Source organism: Taudactylus pleione, unplaced genomic scaffold (assembly GCF_031769625.1).
Source record: "Taudactylus pleione unplaced genomic scaffold, aTauple2 ptg000384l, whole genome shotgun sequence".
Classification (NCBI taxonomy): domain Eukaryota; kingdom Metazoa; phylum Chordata; class Amphibia; order Anura; family Myobatrachidae; genus Taudactylus; species Taudactylus pleione.
In genome coordinates this window covers 1,333,901-1,354,573 of record NW_028284785.1, presented here as the reverse complement: position 1 = coordinate 1,354,573, position 20,673 = coordinate 1,333,901, and the positions used below count along the sequence as shown (strand labels likewise).

The following is a 20,673-nucleotide window of genomic DNA, read 5'->3' as shown; positions in this document are numbered from 1 at the left end:
AACATGGTAAAAGATTGGAAAAAATGTGAATAACAAATCTTAATGATTGTGCATTCCTAATATACTCATAATCCTGTGTCCACCATCCCATTTAGTATCCTGGGTAGATGGATAATCTTATCTAATAACTGCCAAACTTCTACACTATTACACTATGTTGACCTTTTAATAAGGGTGAGCGGGTTCGGATTTCTGAAATCCGAACCCCCCCAAGCCCTCCCGATCCGAGGCCGATCTGAGTCAGGCTCGACTTTTCCCCCCTGACTCGGATCTGAAATCGAGGCAAAACTTCATCATCCCGCCTTCCGGGTCTCGCGGGTTTTGGATTCTATATAAGGTAACCGCGTCGGCGCCATTTTCACACTCGGCTGTGGACAGTGAAGAGGGAGGGTGGGAGTTAGGGCTGGCTGGGCTGTGTAGTGTAGTGTAGTGCAGAGTAGTGTTGTGCTGTGCTGTGCTGTGCTGCGCTGTGCTGCTGTTGTCCATAGGGGCTGTGTCCACTACTTCAAAGTCCATAGGGGCTGGCTGTGTTGTGCTGTGCTGCTGTTGTCCATAGGGGCTGTGTCCACTACTTCAAAGACCATAGGGGCTGGCTGGACTGTGTTGTGCAGTCAGTTGTCCATAGGGGCTGTGTCCACTCCAAAGTCCTGTGCAGTGTCCCAGTCCTAAAGGGGTGCTGTAGTGTTGTCCAGGGGGTGCTCTGTCCATCAGGGGTGCTCCCCCCAAGTGCTAAAATAATATATATTTTTTCTGTGTTTGTGAATTGTGTGCGCAGTAGCCGCACGTGCATCAACAAAGTAGTGCCAAGCGTGCGCCTGTGTCATAAGTAAAGGGCCGGCTGGCTTGACCATTAAAGGGTGCTGTAACCCCAAAGTACACTCCAAAACAAATAACAAAATATTTTCTGTGTTTGTGAATTGTGTGCGCAGTAGCCGCACGTGCATCAACAAAGTAGTGCCAAGCGTGCGCCTGTGTCATAAGTAAAGGGCCGGCTGGCTTGACCGTTAAAGGGTGCTGTAACCCCCAAAGTACACTCCAAAACAAATAAAAAAATATTTTCTGTGTTTGTGAATTGTGTGCGCAGTAGCCGCACGTGCATCAACAAAGTAGTGCCAAGCGTGCGCCTGTGTCATAAGTAAAGGGCCGGCTGGCTTGACCGTTAAAGGGTGCTGTAACCCCCAAAGTACACTCCAAACAAAATAAAAAAATATTTTCTGTGTTTGTGAATTGTGTGCGCAGTAGCCGCACGTGCATCAACAAAGTAGTGCCAAGCGTGCGCCTGTGTCATAAGTAAAGGGCCGGCTGGCTTGACCATTAAAGGGTGCTGTAACCCCCAAAGTACACTCCAAACCAAATAAAAAAATATTTTCTGTGTTTGTGAATTGTGTGCGCAGTAGCCGCACGTGCATCAACAAAGTAGTGCCAAGCGTGCGCCTGTGTCATAAGTAAAGGGCCGGCTGGCTTGACCGTTAAAGGGTGCTGTAACCCCCAAAGTACACTCCAAACCAAATAAAAAAATATTTTCTGTGTTTGTGAATTGTGTGCGCAGTAGCCGCACGTGCATCAACAAAGTAGTGCCAAGCGTGCGCCTGTGTCATAAGTAAAGGGCCGGCTGGCTTGACCGTTAAAGGGTGCTGTAACCCCCAAAGTACACTCCAAACCAAATAAAAAAATATTTTCTGTGTTTGTAAATTGTGTGCACTGTGGCTGCACGTGCATCAACAAAGGAGCAGCGCCAAGCGTGTGCCTGTGTCCCATAAGTAAAGAGCCGGCTGGCTCATTTCTTAAAGGGTGGTGTAACCCACAAAGTGCACTACTCTCCAGCAAAAATAAAAAAATATTTTCTGTGTTTGTGTGCGCCTTAGCCGCATGTATATATCAATATAAAATAAATGGAGGACCAAACTTTCTCTGATAAAAATAAAATAGGGAAAGATCAAGAACCACTTCCTCCTAGTGCTGTTGCTGCTGCTGGGAGTTGTTCATCATCCCAGAGAGGAAGTAGGAACACCACTACTTTTACTAAACAATTGACCCTCCAACAGTCCCTAGCGATGAGGATGAAGTACGACAGCAGTCATCCTGAAGCAAAACGTATAACTAAGGCCTTGACTGCTATGTTGGTGTTAGACGTGCGTCCGGTATCCGCCATTAGTGCAGTGGGATTTAGACAATTGATGGAGGTAGTGTGTCCCCGGTTCCAAATCCCGTCTAGATTCCACCTGCATCCTCAAAGCAGCAGCGACAAGCGTGCGTCTGTCTGTTAAAGGGTGGTGTAACCCTCAAAGTGTGCTCCACAAGCAATAAAAAAATTCTTATTTTTTTTTCTGTCTTTGTGAATTGTGTGGGCTGTAGCCGCACTTGCATCCTCAAAGCAGCAGCGACAAGCGTGCATCTGTCTGTTAAAGGGTGGTGTAACCCTCAAAGTGCTCCAGAAAATAAAAAACTATTTTTTTTATGTGTTTGTGACTTGCGTGCGATGTAGCCGCACATGCATCAACACAGTAGCAGCGTCAAGCGTGCGCCTGTGTCATAAGTCAAGGGCCAGTTTGGACATCTGGTCCGGACTGAAGGACGTGCCAACAATTTCTGACAAGTCTACTGTCACTGCATATGATACTGTCCTTAAAGCAGCATCGACAAGCGTGCGTCTGTCTGTTAAAGGGTGGTGTAACCCTCCAAGTGTGCTCCACAAACAATAAAAATATTCTTCTTTTTTTTTCTGTCTTTGTGAAATGTGTGGGCTGTAGCCGCACCTGCATCCTTAAAGCAGCAGCAACAAGCGTGCGTCTGTCTGTTAAAGGGTGGTGACACCCTCAAAGTGTGCTCCACAAACAATAAAAATATTCTTCTTTTTTTTTCTGTCTTTGAGAAATGTGTGGGCTGTAGCCGCACCTGCATCCTTAAAGCAGCAGCGACAAGCGTGCGTCTGTCTGTTAAAGGATTACATCGGTGACAACATCCAAGTAGGCATGTCAGACAGTCCGTACCTGTACTGGCAGGAAAAAGAAGCAATTTGGAGGTCCCTGTACAAACTGGCTCTATTTTACCTGAGTTGCGCCCCCTCCAGTGTGTACTCCGAAAGAGTGTTTAGTGCAGCCGGGAACCTTGTCAGTGAAAGGCATAGGAGGTTGCTTCCACAAAATGTGGAGAAGATGATGTTCATAAAATGAATTATCAACTCTTCCAGGGTATATGGCCACACCAAGCGAATTTTAGCAGACTGTAATCTTTTTATATCTGTGCGTCTCTCAGTATGCTTGTTTGTCAGATGGATCTCAGACATTGCTCAGTAAAATTGGCATTTCTGGGTGTTAACTGCATGGCAAATGGGCGCATGCACGAAAGAAACCCATCTCATGGGAGTGCTGTGGGCATGCAACCAGTGTTGCATCCTATTCTGAGTCATGATTACGCTGAGAGGATGCTAATTTCACACAGTTTTGTTGCACTCAGCATGGGGCAGATGTAAGTGCTAATACCAGTGATGACAGCTGTGCTAGCGGACAGAAATAGTGGGGTGATGCGGCTGCCAATGTGATACCCTGACTGGTGTATATTGTATTGGTTATAGTGTTGTGCGGGATGGTATCCCCCAATCTTACCAAACCTGAATTAGTCTCTTGGTTCTCTTTCTTGGTTCAGAGTAGAGATATGCGGGTCTGGTTCTCAGAGAACCGACAGCAACCAAATTCATGGGTTCCGAGTTGAACCAAGTCCGAGTTCGGACACACTTTTGGGAACCGAGTCCCAGTTCGGATCTTCCTGTGGTTCAGAACCCGGATGTAACTAATAACTGAAGTCGGGTTTTGGATTGCATGCTAACAGGTCAAAATGACGTCATTTTAGCTGAAGATGAATCTGGATCCAAAACTAAAACATGGGGGTCGGTGCACATCTCTAGTTCATAGAGGTAAGAAGGGGGTACAGGCTTAGATGGGCCCCAGTTTGCTTTCAAATAAGAATCGCAATTTATTAAAAATATAATTTCACACAATGGGTAACAATCAGCAAATGGAAAGTACAATATTCTTTCAATACATCTACTAGCAAATCACACTTTAAACTAAATGAAGATTGTATTATGCGGGAACACTGGAAAGGCCGAATATTCTTTGCATCGGAGAAAACAGTAAACTTGTGGGATTCAGCTGGGTTAGTGCAACAAGCATATACAGGTACCAAAATGTCATATGATTGTTCACAGTCAAGACGTTTGAGAACAGCAAAGATAATGCTTTCTTTACAGGTGGTGCAATTTCTGTTAGTTATTTTAAATTGAGAAAACTGTTCCACTAAGTTAGCAGCTAAGAATACAATCTGTGTCACAATTAGGTCTCCTGAAGTACTGCAAAATATCTCAATGAACTCTGCCTAGTTAACCTGCAAACTACAGGTAATTGAGGAGTCCCAGTCAAAACTGTAATTTAAGAGAATTGAAATAATTTTCCTTGCGGTAGCAAATTACTATGTTCCGATAGATTATTATGTAATTTCACTCCTCTGACATCATCTAGCTGGGAGCTGTTAAATGACTTAAGGAATTTAGCAGCTGGGGAAGGCTCCACCTTCCCCAGCTGCTGACCTAGGAAAATTTTGAATCCCACAGGGGGACAGTTCCTATACTGACGCTGGTCACTCAGTGCTGACAGCTGTCTATCAGCTCCAGGTGATGGTAATTGTCTGCAGCTCAGGTCTGCTCCATTAGATGGCTCCCTCAGAACTCCCTTACTGTCCTCCAAAGCTACCTGCAGCTCTGAGTCATGTGTCCCGCTGCTGACTCTCCACATACTACCTGCACCAGTATGTATATATATATATATATATATATATATATATATATATATATATGAATAACTTTCCAGATTCTGGTGGGGCATCAAGTTAACAGTCAATGTATACACTTTTATAGGACCTAACATGAGTGAGTACACCCATTCCTGGGTTACCACACCTTTACTGTGTTTGGCTTAGAATACCAGCGTATAGTCACATTAGCATACCGAATGCACCCAATTGCATTCCAAATACGGCCACATGCAGACCTGATGCAACTCCAAAGCAGGCACAGGGATTTAGAGAACATACAGATTGCACTGATGTGAGGTACATTCAATAACAAAATAAATCACATGGCACAAAAATATCTGAAAATAGAATATTGAATGGGGAAGTAAAGAGAATGATAATCATGTAAAGGCACCTTGGAGTTATCATTTCAGAAGATATGAAGGTAAGCAAACATTGATATGAATGTAAGCAAACATTGCTATGACGTTAAGCAAACATTCAAGTCACATGTTTGCAAAAGCCATTAGAACCTAATGTTACATATGTAGAAAGACTTAATCCTAGCAGGGGAAGATTATGTTGCTTATTTATAGATTACCGGTAAGGCCTCAAACTTGAGTTCTGTGTGCAGTTCTGGAGATCCTGTCTACAAAATATATTCTTAAATTAGAAAGCACATCAAGGAAGGAATACTAAAATATTGTATGGGATTCACAATAAAATGTATCTGAAAGACTTCTAGTTCTGGATATGTACAAATTAGAAGAGCAATGTGACAGTGTGGATGCGATAGAAACATTTAAATATATAAAAAGGTACAGTGTTTAGAATTCAAGAAGACAGTATTAAAAAAATTACATTTCAAGTTGACACTTTGAAATTGGAGGAATAGTGATTAAAAGGCAACACAAGTAAGAACTTATTTACAGAAAGGCTGATAGTTCCATGGAACATTCTCTAAGCAGTTGTGAAAGGGAATGAGACTATAAATAAGTTAAGAAAGTATGAGAAAAACTTGTAGTTATTGTTAAGACCTAGATCTAAAACAAAAGAAAGAAAAATAAGGACAGACTAGATGGACTTCTAACTCATACTCCATAATTGTATCAGTAAAGTTATACTAGATCATTTCATAATGGCATTACAGTGGTTATGAATAGTGATCTAAATGCCTAGATTAAGGAGGTTATTTTTCTAAAAGCTGGTTTTGGATTTTTGGGTGACTTTGCAAACCATCCAACACCAGACATTTATTAAAGAAAAATTACCAAAAATCCGACTTTAGAACACTTTAGAATATTGGACACACACACCGAATGATTTAATCTTTATTGAAACATTGTTCTATAGATTGTAAACTTGCGAGCAGGACCTTCCTACCCATATATCTGTCTGTTATTACCCAGTTTTGTACTATTAATGTTCCAATTGTAAAACGCAACGGAATATGCTGCGCTATATAAGAAACTGGTAATAAATAGTAAATAAATAAATTCATACTTACTAACTCCTTGGATGTAGTATTGAGAGGATTAGGGGAAGGGGAGCCCTGCACAGGGCATACCCATCTAAAGTTAATTATGTAGTGAGTACTTCTTGCCAGCAATAAAAAGGATTACTGTGAGTATCCAATACTTTAATAATAAAGGTTGGTGGTGCTCCTCATAGTTTAGTATACAATTTACACAGAAAATATCGATTTTTTAATTTAGGGCAAAAAAAGTAAAGACAAAACTTGCGGCACACTTGTAGAACTTAATGTCAGGCAATATGTAGATTATAGTATGTAAATTCTATGTATTCCATCTAGTCGCTATAAAATAAATAAATTTCCAATCGCATTAGTGTGGTTCCAAAGCACAAAGTGATTTAATAATAAAAGGTAACAGATTATCAATAAATGCAATAAGTACAATGTATATAATAAGCACACAATACACAATAAGTACACAATAAGTACTATATATATATATATATATATTATATATATATATATATATATATATATATATACACACAATAAGTACAACCGATACATACGCATGCACTCTAGATCCAGTAAACAGCCATTCAATCCTGTAAGCTGTGGTCATCACAAAAGATTACCCCTTTCTACTCCCTGAACTCAATAATATATACAGATCAGGTTATTTAGAGTACAAAGGAGACGATCTGGCATGTGTCCATTGGTCCAAGCTTCAGGTCATTCTGGTGTGATACAGGACATTGGTCAATTCAAAGGGTGCCCACAAATGGTGGGCGTCAGAACTCCAACTGCTGCAGACATTCGTTCCCTCCGAAAACTGGTCTATTTACATTATACAAACAATAGTTTTCTGATCTTTAATTCCCTATCATCCATAACCTGCATACGCAAAGTGGGATCTCTTTGCCGATAAAAAACGGATGTCTGCGAATAAATAGGGAATTAGAATGATATAAAACATGATATGTCCCCTGTATCCTGAACCTTAGATCTCTTAAAGGTGTATCTTCGCATGTGATATGCAAATACACGCTAGCACCCTAGTCGCATATTTGCACACAGATGATAGCATCGATAAATAATAATTGCAAACGACTATTTGACTTTAACAATTCCTTAGTAGTTTATTTAATTTCTTTAAATATACAGTAGATGGGAATGATATTCCTAAAAGTGAAAGAACCAGAGATGTTCCTCACTTGGATACACAGAAGTATAAACAGAGATAACATATATTAGTGTAGAAAAAGATAAACAATTGTATAATAAAAAGTGCTAAAAAACAGTAGCTAGCACAGATCCATATTTAAGTATACAGTATATTGTTGTATATGACTGATTAATATTGAGGCAGAAATATTGTATTAATAATGTATGGAATCCTTAATTCATAAATCCAAAATGGAAATTATGTCAGCCATCTCAAAGCTTGCACATATTCGGGGAAAACAAAGTATCCTATTTTACAGTAAATCCATAGAATATTTTGCAGTATGTTAAATTCACATTTCAGGATTTGCCATGAGAAGGAAATTGCCTGAAAGGCACTGAATGAAAATATCAAAAGTAAAAGAGACCTAAACGTATCTTCTTCTATATGGGGTTTCTACATGGGTTAAGGCTCAAAAGGCTCCCATACATCAGCAATCTGAAAACCACAATTGAACAATTTGAAGATTTATTGCCCGATGTTAGGATTTCCCAATCTAGCAATCTGCGCCTATACATTACAGATCTTTTTCAGTGATTTGCAGATCGATTGTAGCAAACACAGATCTGCCAGTCTTGAAAGGCCCATCATTTTACTAGTAACGATCTGCAAATCTGCTGATCATCTCCATACACTAGCAATTTACAGCCCCAATCCATCTGGGAAATCCAACATATTGGACAATCTTATTTAACAATTCCAATAACTTTTTGTTTGCAATCTGCGATCTATGAAGCCCATACATTGCAGATTTTTTTATACAAACGATTGCAAATTGCAGATTTGCCACAATCGATTGCTGATGTATGGGGGTCTTTAGACTAGTAACTGAAGTGACAATAACTCATTACCATCACTGGAGCACAGAGGCTCAATTAGTATGCATGGTGTGAAACACAGCAGACTAGTGCTGCTCTAATTAGTCATCATAATCACTTGTTGAAAGATATATTGTGATGTCAATCAGTTTTAAAACAGTATACATTCATATTCAAGACAAAAATGATTCAGTATAATACTTGATTATATAATCACAAGTCTTGCTAACAGAAAATAGGGCAAGTCCTCAGGTGTAACTTAGCAACTGTATCTGCATAGAAATAGGAATTTGGGTGGAAATAGAACTATGTGAGAAATCACAGAGGGACTGCTGTCATGCCATTTGCAGATGCAGTGAATGGCTGATGAGTGTTCCTCATGGTAACCACACAGTTGAAATAAAAAAAGAGACACTTCTGCTCTTTGCTATTCATCCAGATTAAACCCTGTTGCTTTGTGTGTTGAACTGGTGCAAATAAGAGTATGTCTTAGGGTTGGAAAATAACCCCTAGGGATGCAAAGTGTCCTATGGAGAATAATTGTTACTATAAAGCCCTAGAATTTCATATGAGTCGGCTGCTTTCACACTGCTTTAGATCTCTGGACAAGGCATTTTCCCTATACATGTTGCCTAGTTACAGTAGCTGAGGCTTGGCCGCATTTTGACCTGTAATTGCTCCATGCCAGGTAATATAAATTATTCTGGTTGTCCAATCAGGCTGCTTCCTCTGTTGAATGACAGGCAGTTTAGCAAATTTCAGAGGAGATATTTCTGGGAAAGTAACACAGGTGTCGCTGGATATGTTACTTAGATGCTCTAGTATGTTGATTGGGTTGTAATCAATCAAAAAGTGATTTCATTAGAGGTTTTTATGTTTGTGAATAAAACATAATTTTCATTAAAAGAGAACTTATTAAGCATATGATTCTTAAAAATTATTAAGATATACACTTAGGGGTATATTTACTAAAGATCAATTTTAATTGATTTAGAATCGATCAACATCGATGTTTGGTTTCTGGGGCTATAGCACACATTTAATAATACTTAAAAAAAAAATGTCTGTTAGTAAATGTGTGATTTAGCCCCAGAAACACAACATCGATTTTAATCCATTTTGTTTGATTTTAAATCTCTTAAAACTGACCTTTAGTAAACTTATCCCTTATAGTATGGACCTAAATCTTTCTGGGAAGTAGAGGGTATATACTGTATTAAATAGCATCTTCCTATTTTTAAAAAAGAAAAGAAATGGTAATTGATGTAATATTTCTTGATTATTATATTAATGGCATATGGTAATATATGTGTTTGCATAGTTAGTATCTTAATCAGTTAGAATGGATGTTTATCATGTGAATAAGTGACACAAAACCCACGTGTACAAGAGTTATATTGAAAACTAATAATATACATTATATTAATTGATTTATTGTGCAGTATTGACATTGCAGAAGAAAGTGTCATTAAATTATATGTAATAGTGAATATTGGTAACACCTCAAAGTCAGGATATGTAGAGCGCTTTTGTGGAGAATGTACTGTATATAACTGTGGTGGGGAGGATAGAGAAATAAGATGCAAAGGAATGTGTTAAAATGAATATGTTGGCTTAGTTATGTAATTGAACTAGGATTAAAGTGAAAATAAGCAGAAAATAAAAGTTGAAATAATTAGAATAGTAGATAAATAAAGATATATATAAAATAATTGGAATAATAAATATAAATGTCAAACAAAAATGAAAATAAAATAAAAATAAAATTAAATAGAAAATAGAAAATAATTAACTACATAAAAAAGATAAAATCAGTATATATTTTAGCTGAGAACACCAATGTTTATGCTGGGATTGAGATGTTTGCATGTAGAGTCCGTGCACTATGATAAGGACACAGCAGGTATCCTAACTATCCCTATCCTACCTTTAGTCCTTTGGCAGCGGTTTTCTCTGTTGCAGCCGAATCTTCTGTTCCCGCAGTGAGCTGGTCTTCTTCCCCGCGAGATGTTGCCGCCGAACCGGAAGTCTCAAAGCGGCACTTCCAGGTGGCGTGGTATTGCGGCTCCCAGGTATTTTATATATATATATTTTATTTATCTACTATTCTAATTATTTAAAATTTTCTTTTCTGCTTATTTTCACTTTAATCCTAGTTCAATTACATAACTAACCCACCATACTTATTAATTTTAACACATTCCTGTGCATCTTCTTTCTCCATCCCCCCACCTCAGTCGTATACTGTACATTCTCCACAAAAGCGCTCTACATATCCTGAGATTAATGTTATTTTCATAACTATTAGAGCTGCTACACAGGTAAGCGCAATTCAAATAATCCATACTTAGCAATACCTCAAAGTGATAACAAAAAGAGAAGGATGGTAAAAAAGCAAGAGGTGGCTATGTCCTGGATCATATGCATGTGATCGATCCTTCAATAATGGTTGTTAAAGATGGAATGTTCTAAAGGGTCAGCCACTTTTATTGCTAGTCAGTTATGTGACTGTGAAATAGTGGTAGTATATAGTGTATGAAAGAGAAAATGGCAAAGGCAAATTATTGTGCTGTGTAGACTACACTGATCTGTAATAATGAGTGGGAAATTAGTGATGGTTATATTATTTGCTACACTCTGATTAGAGAAACAGTAGTGACTAGTGAAGTGAGATTGAAAACAAATATACTAAAAATATATAAAACAGGGTGAAGGGAGCATATTTTTTGCCAAAAATGTGTCTAAGGTTGCACCAGGAGAGAGTACTGATGACTTTGATATGCGACACTTGTATATCTGTGTATGACTGAGGCTCTGTATACAAAGTGCTATGATGCACCGGCCGTGGCTTTTTTTTACACAAGTTCCGTTAACAGACTCAGTTGCACACAGATATACAAGTGTCACATATTAAATTAATCACTACAGACTCCTGGTGCATTCTAGAGCATTGCATTGCAACTTTGGGCCTGAGTCAGCACGGATCGCAACTGCATCAGCATACGCAGATGGACGATTGTTGCATACACCGCATGCATATGCACCACAGTGTCGATCACACAGACTACAGAAAGCCATTGCTGAGTGAGTGACAGATAGTCAGAGTTTGGGGGTGGTGATGGGGGGGTGGTTGAAGAAATTCAGGCATGCCAGTCCTTTGGAACTCCGTTGCATGGGCGTGCATAAATTAGCCACTGCGACGGCATACACAGCTTGTGTACTCACTGCATGCAACGAGATTAGCAGCTTCTGATTAAGGTCTGACCTGTAGTACAGTTGTAATTGTGTGTGAGGAGCCGATGTTACTCGATGTTCCTGATGTATACGCAGGATTGTAAGGTATTACGGATGTGAGATAGCGGTAGTGGGCGTCTCTATGCTGGCTGTGCGACGGCTTTGCGATTGCACTCATTAGCATATTTTTGCAGCAGAACTGTGTGCGTAATCGCAGCCGCGATCACACTAGCGATCCATGCTGCATCAGGCCCTTAGACACAATTTCAGCAAAAAAAAGACACCAAACACTAACAGAGTTGCATGGGACCTGGCGGCTCACTCACACCAGGCATCATAAATTGATTCATTGATTTCTTCCATAACCATCTTCTTCCCAGTTTTTCATCACAATATGTGGGCAGATTTTGCAGGATTCACAGGGATATGTTTCCGTCAATAGTGTTTTTTCTGGGGTATCCGTGTAAAATGACTTTTCATAATTGACCTCTCGAGTTAGTTGATCTCCTCCAATTCATGGAGACTTTGTTGTTTAACTTCAATAATAAATCAGAGTCCGACAGGGGAATAGGCCAATGCTTTGCATTATGTTTTTAATTTGCTTCCACTCCCTGCAGTAGTCCCCGACAAAACATATTGTGTTACCTTTCTGTTTTTTGGTGGATTCTTTGAAGATGAGTGTTTCTCTTGATATTACCTTAGTTTGATTCGTTACTTTTTTGATTGATCTAGTGCTGTAGATCTCTTTTAGTCTTAATGAGAGTTCGTTTTTCAAAAAAAAATTTTATTCTGCTGAGCAGTTCCTTCTTAGATGTAGAAATTCACCTTTAGAGGTGCTAGTAATTATGGGCAGTAAATGTGAGCTAGATAGATGAAGTAGACTGTTTATTGCTGTCTTTTTTGCCAAGTTGTTACAGTTGTCCATGTAGTTTAGGAGGTGCAAACATTATTATATTTTTTTTGTCAACTTCGTAGGTAAATATAAAATTGAACATGTATTTACTTAATGTTTCCATGAAGGAGACTAATGTTATGTATCCAGCCCAAATGAATAAACCTCATCAATGTACTGTAGTTCAAATTGGATGAATAGCAAACAGCAGAAGTGTCTGTTTTCTCCTTTCAACTGTGTGGTTACCATGGGGAACACTTTTTAGCCATTCACTGCATCTGCAAATGGCCTGACTGCAGTCACCCTGCCATTTCTCACATAGTTCTACCTCTAAAAAAGCATGTCCCTATTTGGGCTGTTCATGTGAAAGCCTTCATATGTGTTTTCCTCGTATTAATATCATATTCTGAAAGCAAAGAATCTATTTTTATCATATAGTATATGATTAGTTATCATAATTGATAACTAATATACCTTTTGATAACTTACTTGCAAGGTTATACACAGGAAATATACCTTTAAGTCATAAGGATAATTCTATTCAAGAAATATTGTACACAAAATGTAGAAAAGTATATTTTAACAATCTGTTTCTTCAAAGATACACATTGACTTAGGGGTATATTTACTAAAGTGCGGGTTTTTAGAAGTGGAGATGTTGCCCATAGCAACCAATCAGATTCTAGCTATTATCTTCTAGAAGATGCTATATTACTGTTACTATAGAATCTGTTTGGTTGTTATGGGCAACATCTCCACTTCTAAAAACCCACACTTTTTAAAATATACCCCTTACAGTCAAACGCAAATGTACAACTATATGCAAACTTATACAACCTGGTTTACTTAATTACCTATTCATTTAACTTATATAATGAATAAACTTGCTTGGTCAATTTATACAACTTTGGGTGTTGGTATCTAGCTTTCATTCTATGTGACAAATATAGTATATCTACAAATGGTAAAAGACAAATATTCGGTAAGTTTCTACCGATATTTCTAGTTTTATTCAGAGACGTCTGATAGGGCATGGCCTCAGGTGTACAGTAACCTATAGGGGTCTATTTACTAAGCAGTGTTAGGAGACAGAGTGAAAAGTGATAAGAAAGTTATAAGGTGCCAGCCAATCAGCTCCCAAACGTCATTTTTCAAACACAGCCTTTGAGATGACAGTTGGGAGCTGATTGGCTTGCACCTTATCACTTTTCACTCTGTCTCCTAACACTGCTTAGTAAATAGACCCCATATTCTGTTAGCAAGCCTTGCAATTATATAATCAAGTTTTACTCTGTATAAAGTTTGTCTTGCTTGAAGAATGCTTCATTTGAATGTGAATATATACTATTTTAAAACTGATTGAAATCTCAATATATCTTTCAACAAGTGTTATTGATGACCAATTAGAACAACACTAAGCTGCTGTGTTTCACACTATTCATACATACTAGTTGAGCCTCCGTGCTAAAAAGATAGTAATGAGGTTTGATACATGAACTATGAGCTTATTGGATATGTATGTAAATTGCTGCCCTTAATGGTGATTGATACACCAGGGGAATAAACAGGAACCTCATGGCAGTGCTCCTTATCTCTCTGCTACAGGCCACTATTGCTTCTGATACATTTAGCTGTAAAGGTGCGTACACACTAGATGATGCATTGGACCACCCTGACTTGTGGGAGTGTCATGGACGTGAGACAAAAGCTCCACGTGATTCAGAGTTGTGCCTACGAGGAAGGGAAGCCTTTCTCAGACAGATCTCTTCCACTTAGTACGTGGCTGGTGCAATTGCAGTTACTAGTGATGACAGTAGTGGCTGCGTAAAATCTGTGGGCCGCACTCGTTTTCTTATCATGGTAATTTTGAACCTGCTCTCAACCCACAAATGATGCAGCTGTCCAAGGCGTCTCTGTGCCGGTATGCAACTGTTACCAACTGCGTGGACATGTCTCTACTGTACCCTACTTCAGAATGCCACCTCCTTCCCCCATTTGTTCCCTAAAGACACAGCCGGGAATAATTGCCGTACTCACACAGTTCTGCATAGAGATTTTATGTGTTTTGCATACGGGCATAGGTCTCATTTTGAGTGGTCCCCAAAGTGGCAAAAATAAAACATGGTGAGATTAAGAGTCCTCAATAAAAACTGAAAAACAGAGATAAAGCCATCATTCATGAAACTATTTTTTCCTAATCTATATTACTCCACAAGATCGCATGAATAAGGATGGCAGATTTTATTTTTAGAATCGTTGCTCCTTTCAGCAGCATAATTTTGACGTAATTATGAAATGCCGTCTTTGAAATATTGTTTTCTGTTTTAATTTAAAACCAAATCAAAAGTAATTTCCTGACTGACTGTTCTCATATTTATTTTATCATAGCTGCTACTGGTGGACTGAATGGTGGTGAGATAGCCGGTATCGTGATAGGAGTCCTCGCTGGGGTGGCCATCATTGGAATTATTGTGTTCTTCATAGTAAAGAAATGTATGTATCTGTGGCTTGTTTATAATATACCCCTGTGTCTTCATGCTTACATGTGTGTTTGTGTATATACACATGTAAGCACAATGTATTGTGATAGGATCACTGGTAAAGTGGTCTGTGGCAGGTACATTTGTCCCAGATTCCTGTCTTATGTGTTTTAAACCCCCAGGAGAAAGTCTGCAGTGTAGCAGGCTTGAGTTTCGGCTTTTTGAAAAGCCGGTTTGGGACCTGGGGGTTGTGGGTGAGAGGAGGAGGGAGGAGAGGGAGTGTCCACCCACGGCCACTCCAGGTTTTGGTTCTCGCAGCCTGGTAACAGGCTTGTTAGGGTTTCCACCTGAGAGTGGCCAATATAAGCCTAGGGTGTTTAGGGCTGAGTGTCTCACCTGGGAGAGCAGACAGGGAGTTTGCTCAGAGACACTGGAAAACCTAACTGTGAGTGTTGTGCTGTGCCTTTGTTGCTGGTGAGGGCATTAGGCCCTGCCAGGTTCTGGTAGTGAGGGAACCACCTGTAAAGTTAGAGCCCGGCCAGGGCTAGGTTTTATGTTTATGGTTTCTTTTGTTGTTTCTGTTTTGCACAATAAAGACTGGCGCCGACCAGCTTGTACTCGCATCCAGACTGGTGTGCTGCTTCCCTGCTGCTGTGTGTGTGTGTGTAAGGAAGGAGTCCCCTACCCAGGAGAGGGACCTCCTAATCTGACTGTGTCACAGTATATACATAGATATATTGTGACGTTCTAAGGTATTTTTCTCAGTAGAACAATCAGTGGTACAGTATCTAGGGGCTCAAAATAAGGGTCACCAAATGAAGGTGGGGGCAAAATAATGAAAACATAATAAAGGAATGAAAAACACTGGAAGGGTATAAACAAGGTATTAGGTATTAAGCAAGATAACTGGGGAATTCTGATAGCCAGAATAATTGCGTAGGAGAGCATGAGATGCAGAACTACACAAAGCATGAGAAGCTATGCTATTCATTGAGTTCAGAAAGGCTCAGAGAATGCAGCTTAAAGATCCATCTGGCTTAAGGTGCGTTCACACGGGACAATTTGCTCCATGAACAAAATTGTCCCGTGTGTCTCCGGCAGGGTTGTGCTCAGTGTCGTTAACGACACTGAGCAGAAACACTGAACGAAATCAAGAACAATTTAATTCAGTGCCGGCCATACTCCCTCATCCCCGAACATGTTCAACCTGACAATATCGTCAGGTTGGATGGGAGGTTCGGGCGATGAACGTAAACTACCAGCTACAAATCGGAGCACGCATTGGTAGTTTTCGTTCATCGTTTTGGCCCTGAAACTGGACGATTTTTTTTTGGATGACTGAACGATAACGTTATAGTTATCGTTCAGTCGTCAAAAAAATTGCTATGTGTGTCGCACCTTTAGAGTCTAGGGAGTAAATTAGAGTGATTTCCACTATGAGCAGAGATGTGATCTATCATCATGTGCTTAATTAGAATATACAGGATGTTTGAGTTTGGCATAATGGTCAGCCATAGGTTGGCTGCTGTCCTCTGTGGGTAATGCTTTTAGACTCAATCTATGTAGGGTTATGCACTCCCTAAAGGTTGTTCCCACATATTACAAGTTAAAATGACAAACTGACACATATATAATAAAAGTGCTCAAAGAAACAGAGGGCCTGATTCAGAGCCGTTCGCTATTTGTGGTCGTTCGTTCAAAAACAAGGGGTGGCTATTCAAATGATCCGTTCGCAAATTGCAGTCTGTTCCCACCTCTAAGTCTGAACGAGCGAGCAAAACATACGCTCATGTCCGCTATTTATTAGATTAATCGAGTACATCGTACAGCGTATGAACTGCTCGCTATTCTTGTGGTTGGTGTTTTCAACCGCTATTTTGCGAGCAGTTCTGAGTTAAAAAAAACCAAGTGACGTGGTCAATGACGCTGCTGTATTAATTATGCACTCCCTTAAAACGCCCCTTTTGACCTTTAAGCACGCCTGCGTTCGGATCTCCACTCCCCGTTTTCAAGCACCTTCCCCTGTTACCACCAACATACGCCTCATTCTGTCACTCAAAATAGCAGGCCCTCGCTATATTGCGTACCAACGATTTTCGGCCGCACTGACTGGTTCGCGCATGCGTACTAAAAACCGTACGCATGCGCAGATGTGCGAACATCGCTCGGAACGAGCGTACTGCCGCTAGCGAGTGGCTCTGAATGAGGGCCAGAGTACGTAATGTCACATGGTTTAGGGCAATTAGAAGGAAACAACTTGTCACCGGTAATCATGTTTTTGCAAATACATAACTTGGAAGTGAGAGTTAAGAAAGTCATATCACATACTGGACGAATGAGGTGTGATTTACATTTTTTAGCCCTTTTGCAACTAATCAGGGGCATCAAGTTGTTGATAGCAGGTAACAATTTGTCAGATGTCAATAAGGGCCAATAATGCCTCAGTGCTGTAGATAAGGAACTGGGTTTGGTATTGAATTATGTTAGCATAGGAAAAAGGTCTCTGGATGTTTTGTTTATGGTGTGCATTATAACAATGAGTCATGAGAAACACACAAGACATCTTTTTGATCAGGTGTCTATTATAACCCCTGGCTATGAAGTTGTCACCCATCTTGGTCATGTTTTTGCATGCTGTGTCAGAATTGGACGTAATATGATGTCATGTAGCCGCCATTATCGTTGCCATGATGCGAGCGCATCGCGGCATAGGATGGCGTGACTAGTGCGCCTGCATCTATGGCATGCATATGCATGTGCACTCCATAGACTGCAATAGGTGAGAACGCCAGCCACGCCTAGTTGCAGCCCGCCGAGAGTGTGATGCTGTGCGTGTGCATTGCGGCAATGATGATGGTGGCTACATCTGTAACTGATCCTGAGAATCCTTTCTTCAGACTGCAGAGATAAACACTGTTACCTAACAGTACATTTTTCACATCAGTCTCCCTTTTAAAGATAGAAGTTTGTATTCCTCTATTTGAAATAGTAACTTGCACATCGAAGAAGTGAATCATCTGGTCTCTGCATGTCATGGTTAATTTGACAGGACACTCTGATTGGTTGATGTCATCAACTATTTCTGACAAGAGAAGTTGATGTCTAGTCCAAATCAAATAAATGTCATCAATATAGGGGTGGTAGCAAAGTATTTGCTCATTGTATTCAGTGGAAAAAATGGAGATTGTTAAAAATTACTACATAGAAGCACATATAAATGTGCTACAGCAGGGCCCATAGCAGTCCCTTTAATTTGAAGATAATACTGGCCTACAATAATAGTAGTTCTTGGTTAGAATGCTATTAAGTAACTCAAAAATGAAAGCAATCTTCAGACCCGAGAATGCAAGATTGGTAATACGTAAAGTAAGGACAGCCCTAACATCTTCTTCTGCGATTCAATGTTCTCGTCAAATGGGGAGAATTTCATAGCCTGGACAAAAGGTAATCCTTGTTTGAAGTATCTGATGTTCAGTAGTGTTTAAAGTATAGCAGGACATGTTATAGAGCATGTTTAACCCAGCCAGAGAAACTCTAATGCTTGTAAATGGAAAGCATAGTCCAAACTGAGTAATTTTATATTATGGCTGTGATAAATGAAATGTTGTATATAGTTGAATAAGTAGAGTGAATTCATTACAGAACTTGCTATGATGCAATCCTACAGATATATAGTTGTTGTAAAGGAGTATATTGATGTCATTGGTAAGCATTTAAGTCTTGTTAAAACCAAAGAATGAATCATAAAAATGTTTTTAGGTACAAAATGGTTTTATTCTTATCCAAATTGTCAATATATGCCCATAGCCTTTCTATAGCCTATTGGTTCTCTTACCTGTACGGTGAATTTAGCTTGTCTGCACAATTGCAATTTCTAATGTCCCAAATGTGAGGTGTACGCAGTGATTGTTTTACTTTATTAATATCGTATCAGAGACTCTATTGTGTGTCTACATTGTTCCTAATTAAAGTAGACACTTTTTTAATTCTTCTGAGATATACAGTACAGTATTACTATTATCATTTGCAATCAAATATACTCATATCATGATATAAAATTATATTGCTCATAATTAGAGAAGATTTATCTTTGATACTTAATGACTTTAAATAACATAGATAAAACTGTTGTTGCTCTGTCCATGTCTTAGCTTGATGAGAAGTTATCATTCCTTTTTTTTATTGTCAATTACAGCTATCACTAGATAATACAAAAATGCACAGGTACTGCTTGTATTTATCACCACTTAACATATTACCCCTTATGGATGATTATATATGATTTTTGTAAATTCAATACAAATATTTTTTTATTATTATTAATATTTTGTGAGTGTTTACCATGCACTCTATCTTTGGGTCTAATATTGCATTTCAATCAAGGTTACAATTATTAAACCCTGTTGGGTTCCAGAAGCGCATAGGAAAGAGATCTCTGGTTAGCATTATGGTAGTAATTCAAAAGCCTGATAGATCGTTGCCATTCTGCAAGGAATTCTGTATATTCAATCAAGTCTTTAAATTTGATGCCTACAGACGAACTGATCTATATATATAGAATTACATCTTTAAAATTATAAAGTTATAAAGAATATGACTCAGGTTTTTTTTTTTTTTTATTATTATTATTCTTTGCTTTTTTAACAGATGTCCCCCAGAAACCTGTTAATGAGAATACAGATAACCCATCTGGACACTTTTATGAAAATATTTTAAAAGCACCAAAGGTACAATGTATGCAGAGCTGATGCAACATAAAGACAATAATTTCTATTATGTTATATATCTATATGGAAGCAGCCACCCAACACTATGATATACCCAAATAACTCGCACATTACATCCCACTCACTATATTATATTTTACATCTGTTCTGAGACTTTACCTTAGAACGTCTGAAACAGCTTGAAGTTTAAGGTGGTTTCCCGACACCTGAACCAAATTCCCCTTAAATGTTCTGTGACTGTCTCAATGCTTAGTACAGTACCATTTGGCCCCTCTTGTTTCCCCAGTGTAGAGACACCAGGGTCCATATATTGAATATAATGCATGCTCTTGTGGTACTACAAGTGTCAGCATGCATTGGATCACCAGTGTATACTTGCACTTGTAAAATATCATACACTACAAGTGTAGTCCTTCAGTAAACACAAAATAAAAAGTACTCCCTATAAAGACTAAATAGTATTTCCCCATGTATTGATAAGAAATAATGTGCGTGCCCCTCATCAAAAATGAATCATGACCTGTTTATTGAACTGTGTAATACTTTCCCCTGTATTACAAACATATCATTAATAGTATATAAGCATGGGCCAAGTACAGTAAGAATATTTTTATGTAAACTCACATTAGATCTTGAAACATAAGCTCCTGTGAGGATCAAATCTCTTGCAAAATATGAGCTGGTAATTATGATGATGAATGGCAGCCTCTTCTGATTGGCTGATTGTGTCTGTACCCACCCACCGGTAATATTAATCTGGTGACATTCACTCTTTCTGGTCAATCACTCGATTATTATTCTCTTTATTGTTTCTGTAGCAGAGTTTTTAAATTTTCATTTAATTTATTATGTTGTACCTACTTAAACTTTAATTAATTTATTATTTAATATGCCTTACACAGACGGAGAGAACAATTTCTACAAATCAAAATCCACATTATGAGGTAAGTAATAGAGCTCTACTATGATGATGATAATGATAATGATAATATACTGTAAATGCAGAATGCTACCTTTATCTTTTAAGCTACATGT

General features: G+C 38.8%; 1 protein-coding gene across 1 annotated transcript in view; it reads left to right on the top strand.

The window, feature by feature from the left end:
• Positions 1-20,673, top strand: part of LOC148507790 (cell adhesion molecule CEACAM5-like) — an 84,809-nt gene that overhangs the window by 56,675 nt on the left and 7,461 nt on the right. Inside the window, exons 8-11 of the mRNA XM_088445606.1 lie at positions 9,507-9,509; positions 14,820-14,924; positions 19,559-19,638; positions 20,541-20,582. Of these exons, the coding sequence (XP_088301732.1) occupies positions 9,507-9,509; positions 14,820-14,924; positions 19,559-19,638; positions 20,541-20,582 (230 nt within the window). The remainder of the gene's footprint in view (positions 1-9,506; positions 9,510-14,819; positions 14,925-19,558; positions 19,639-20,540; positions 20,583-20,673) is intronic.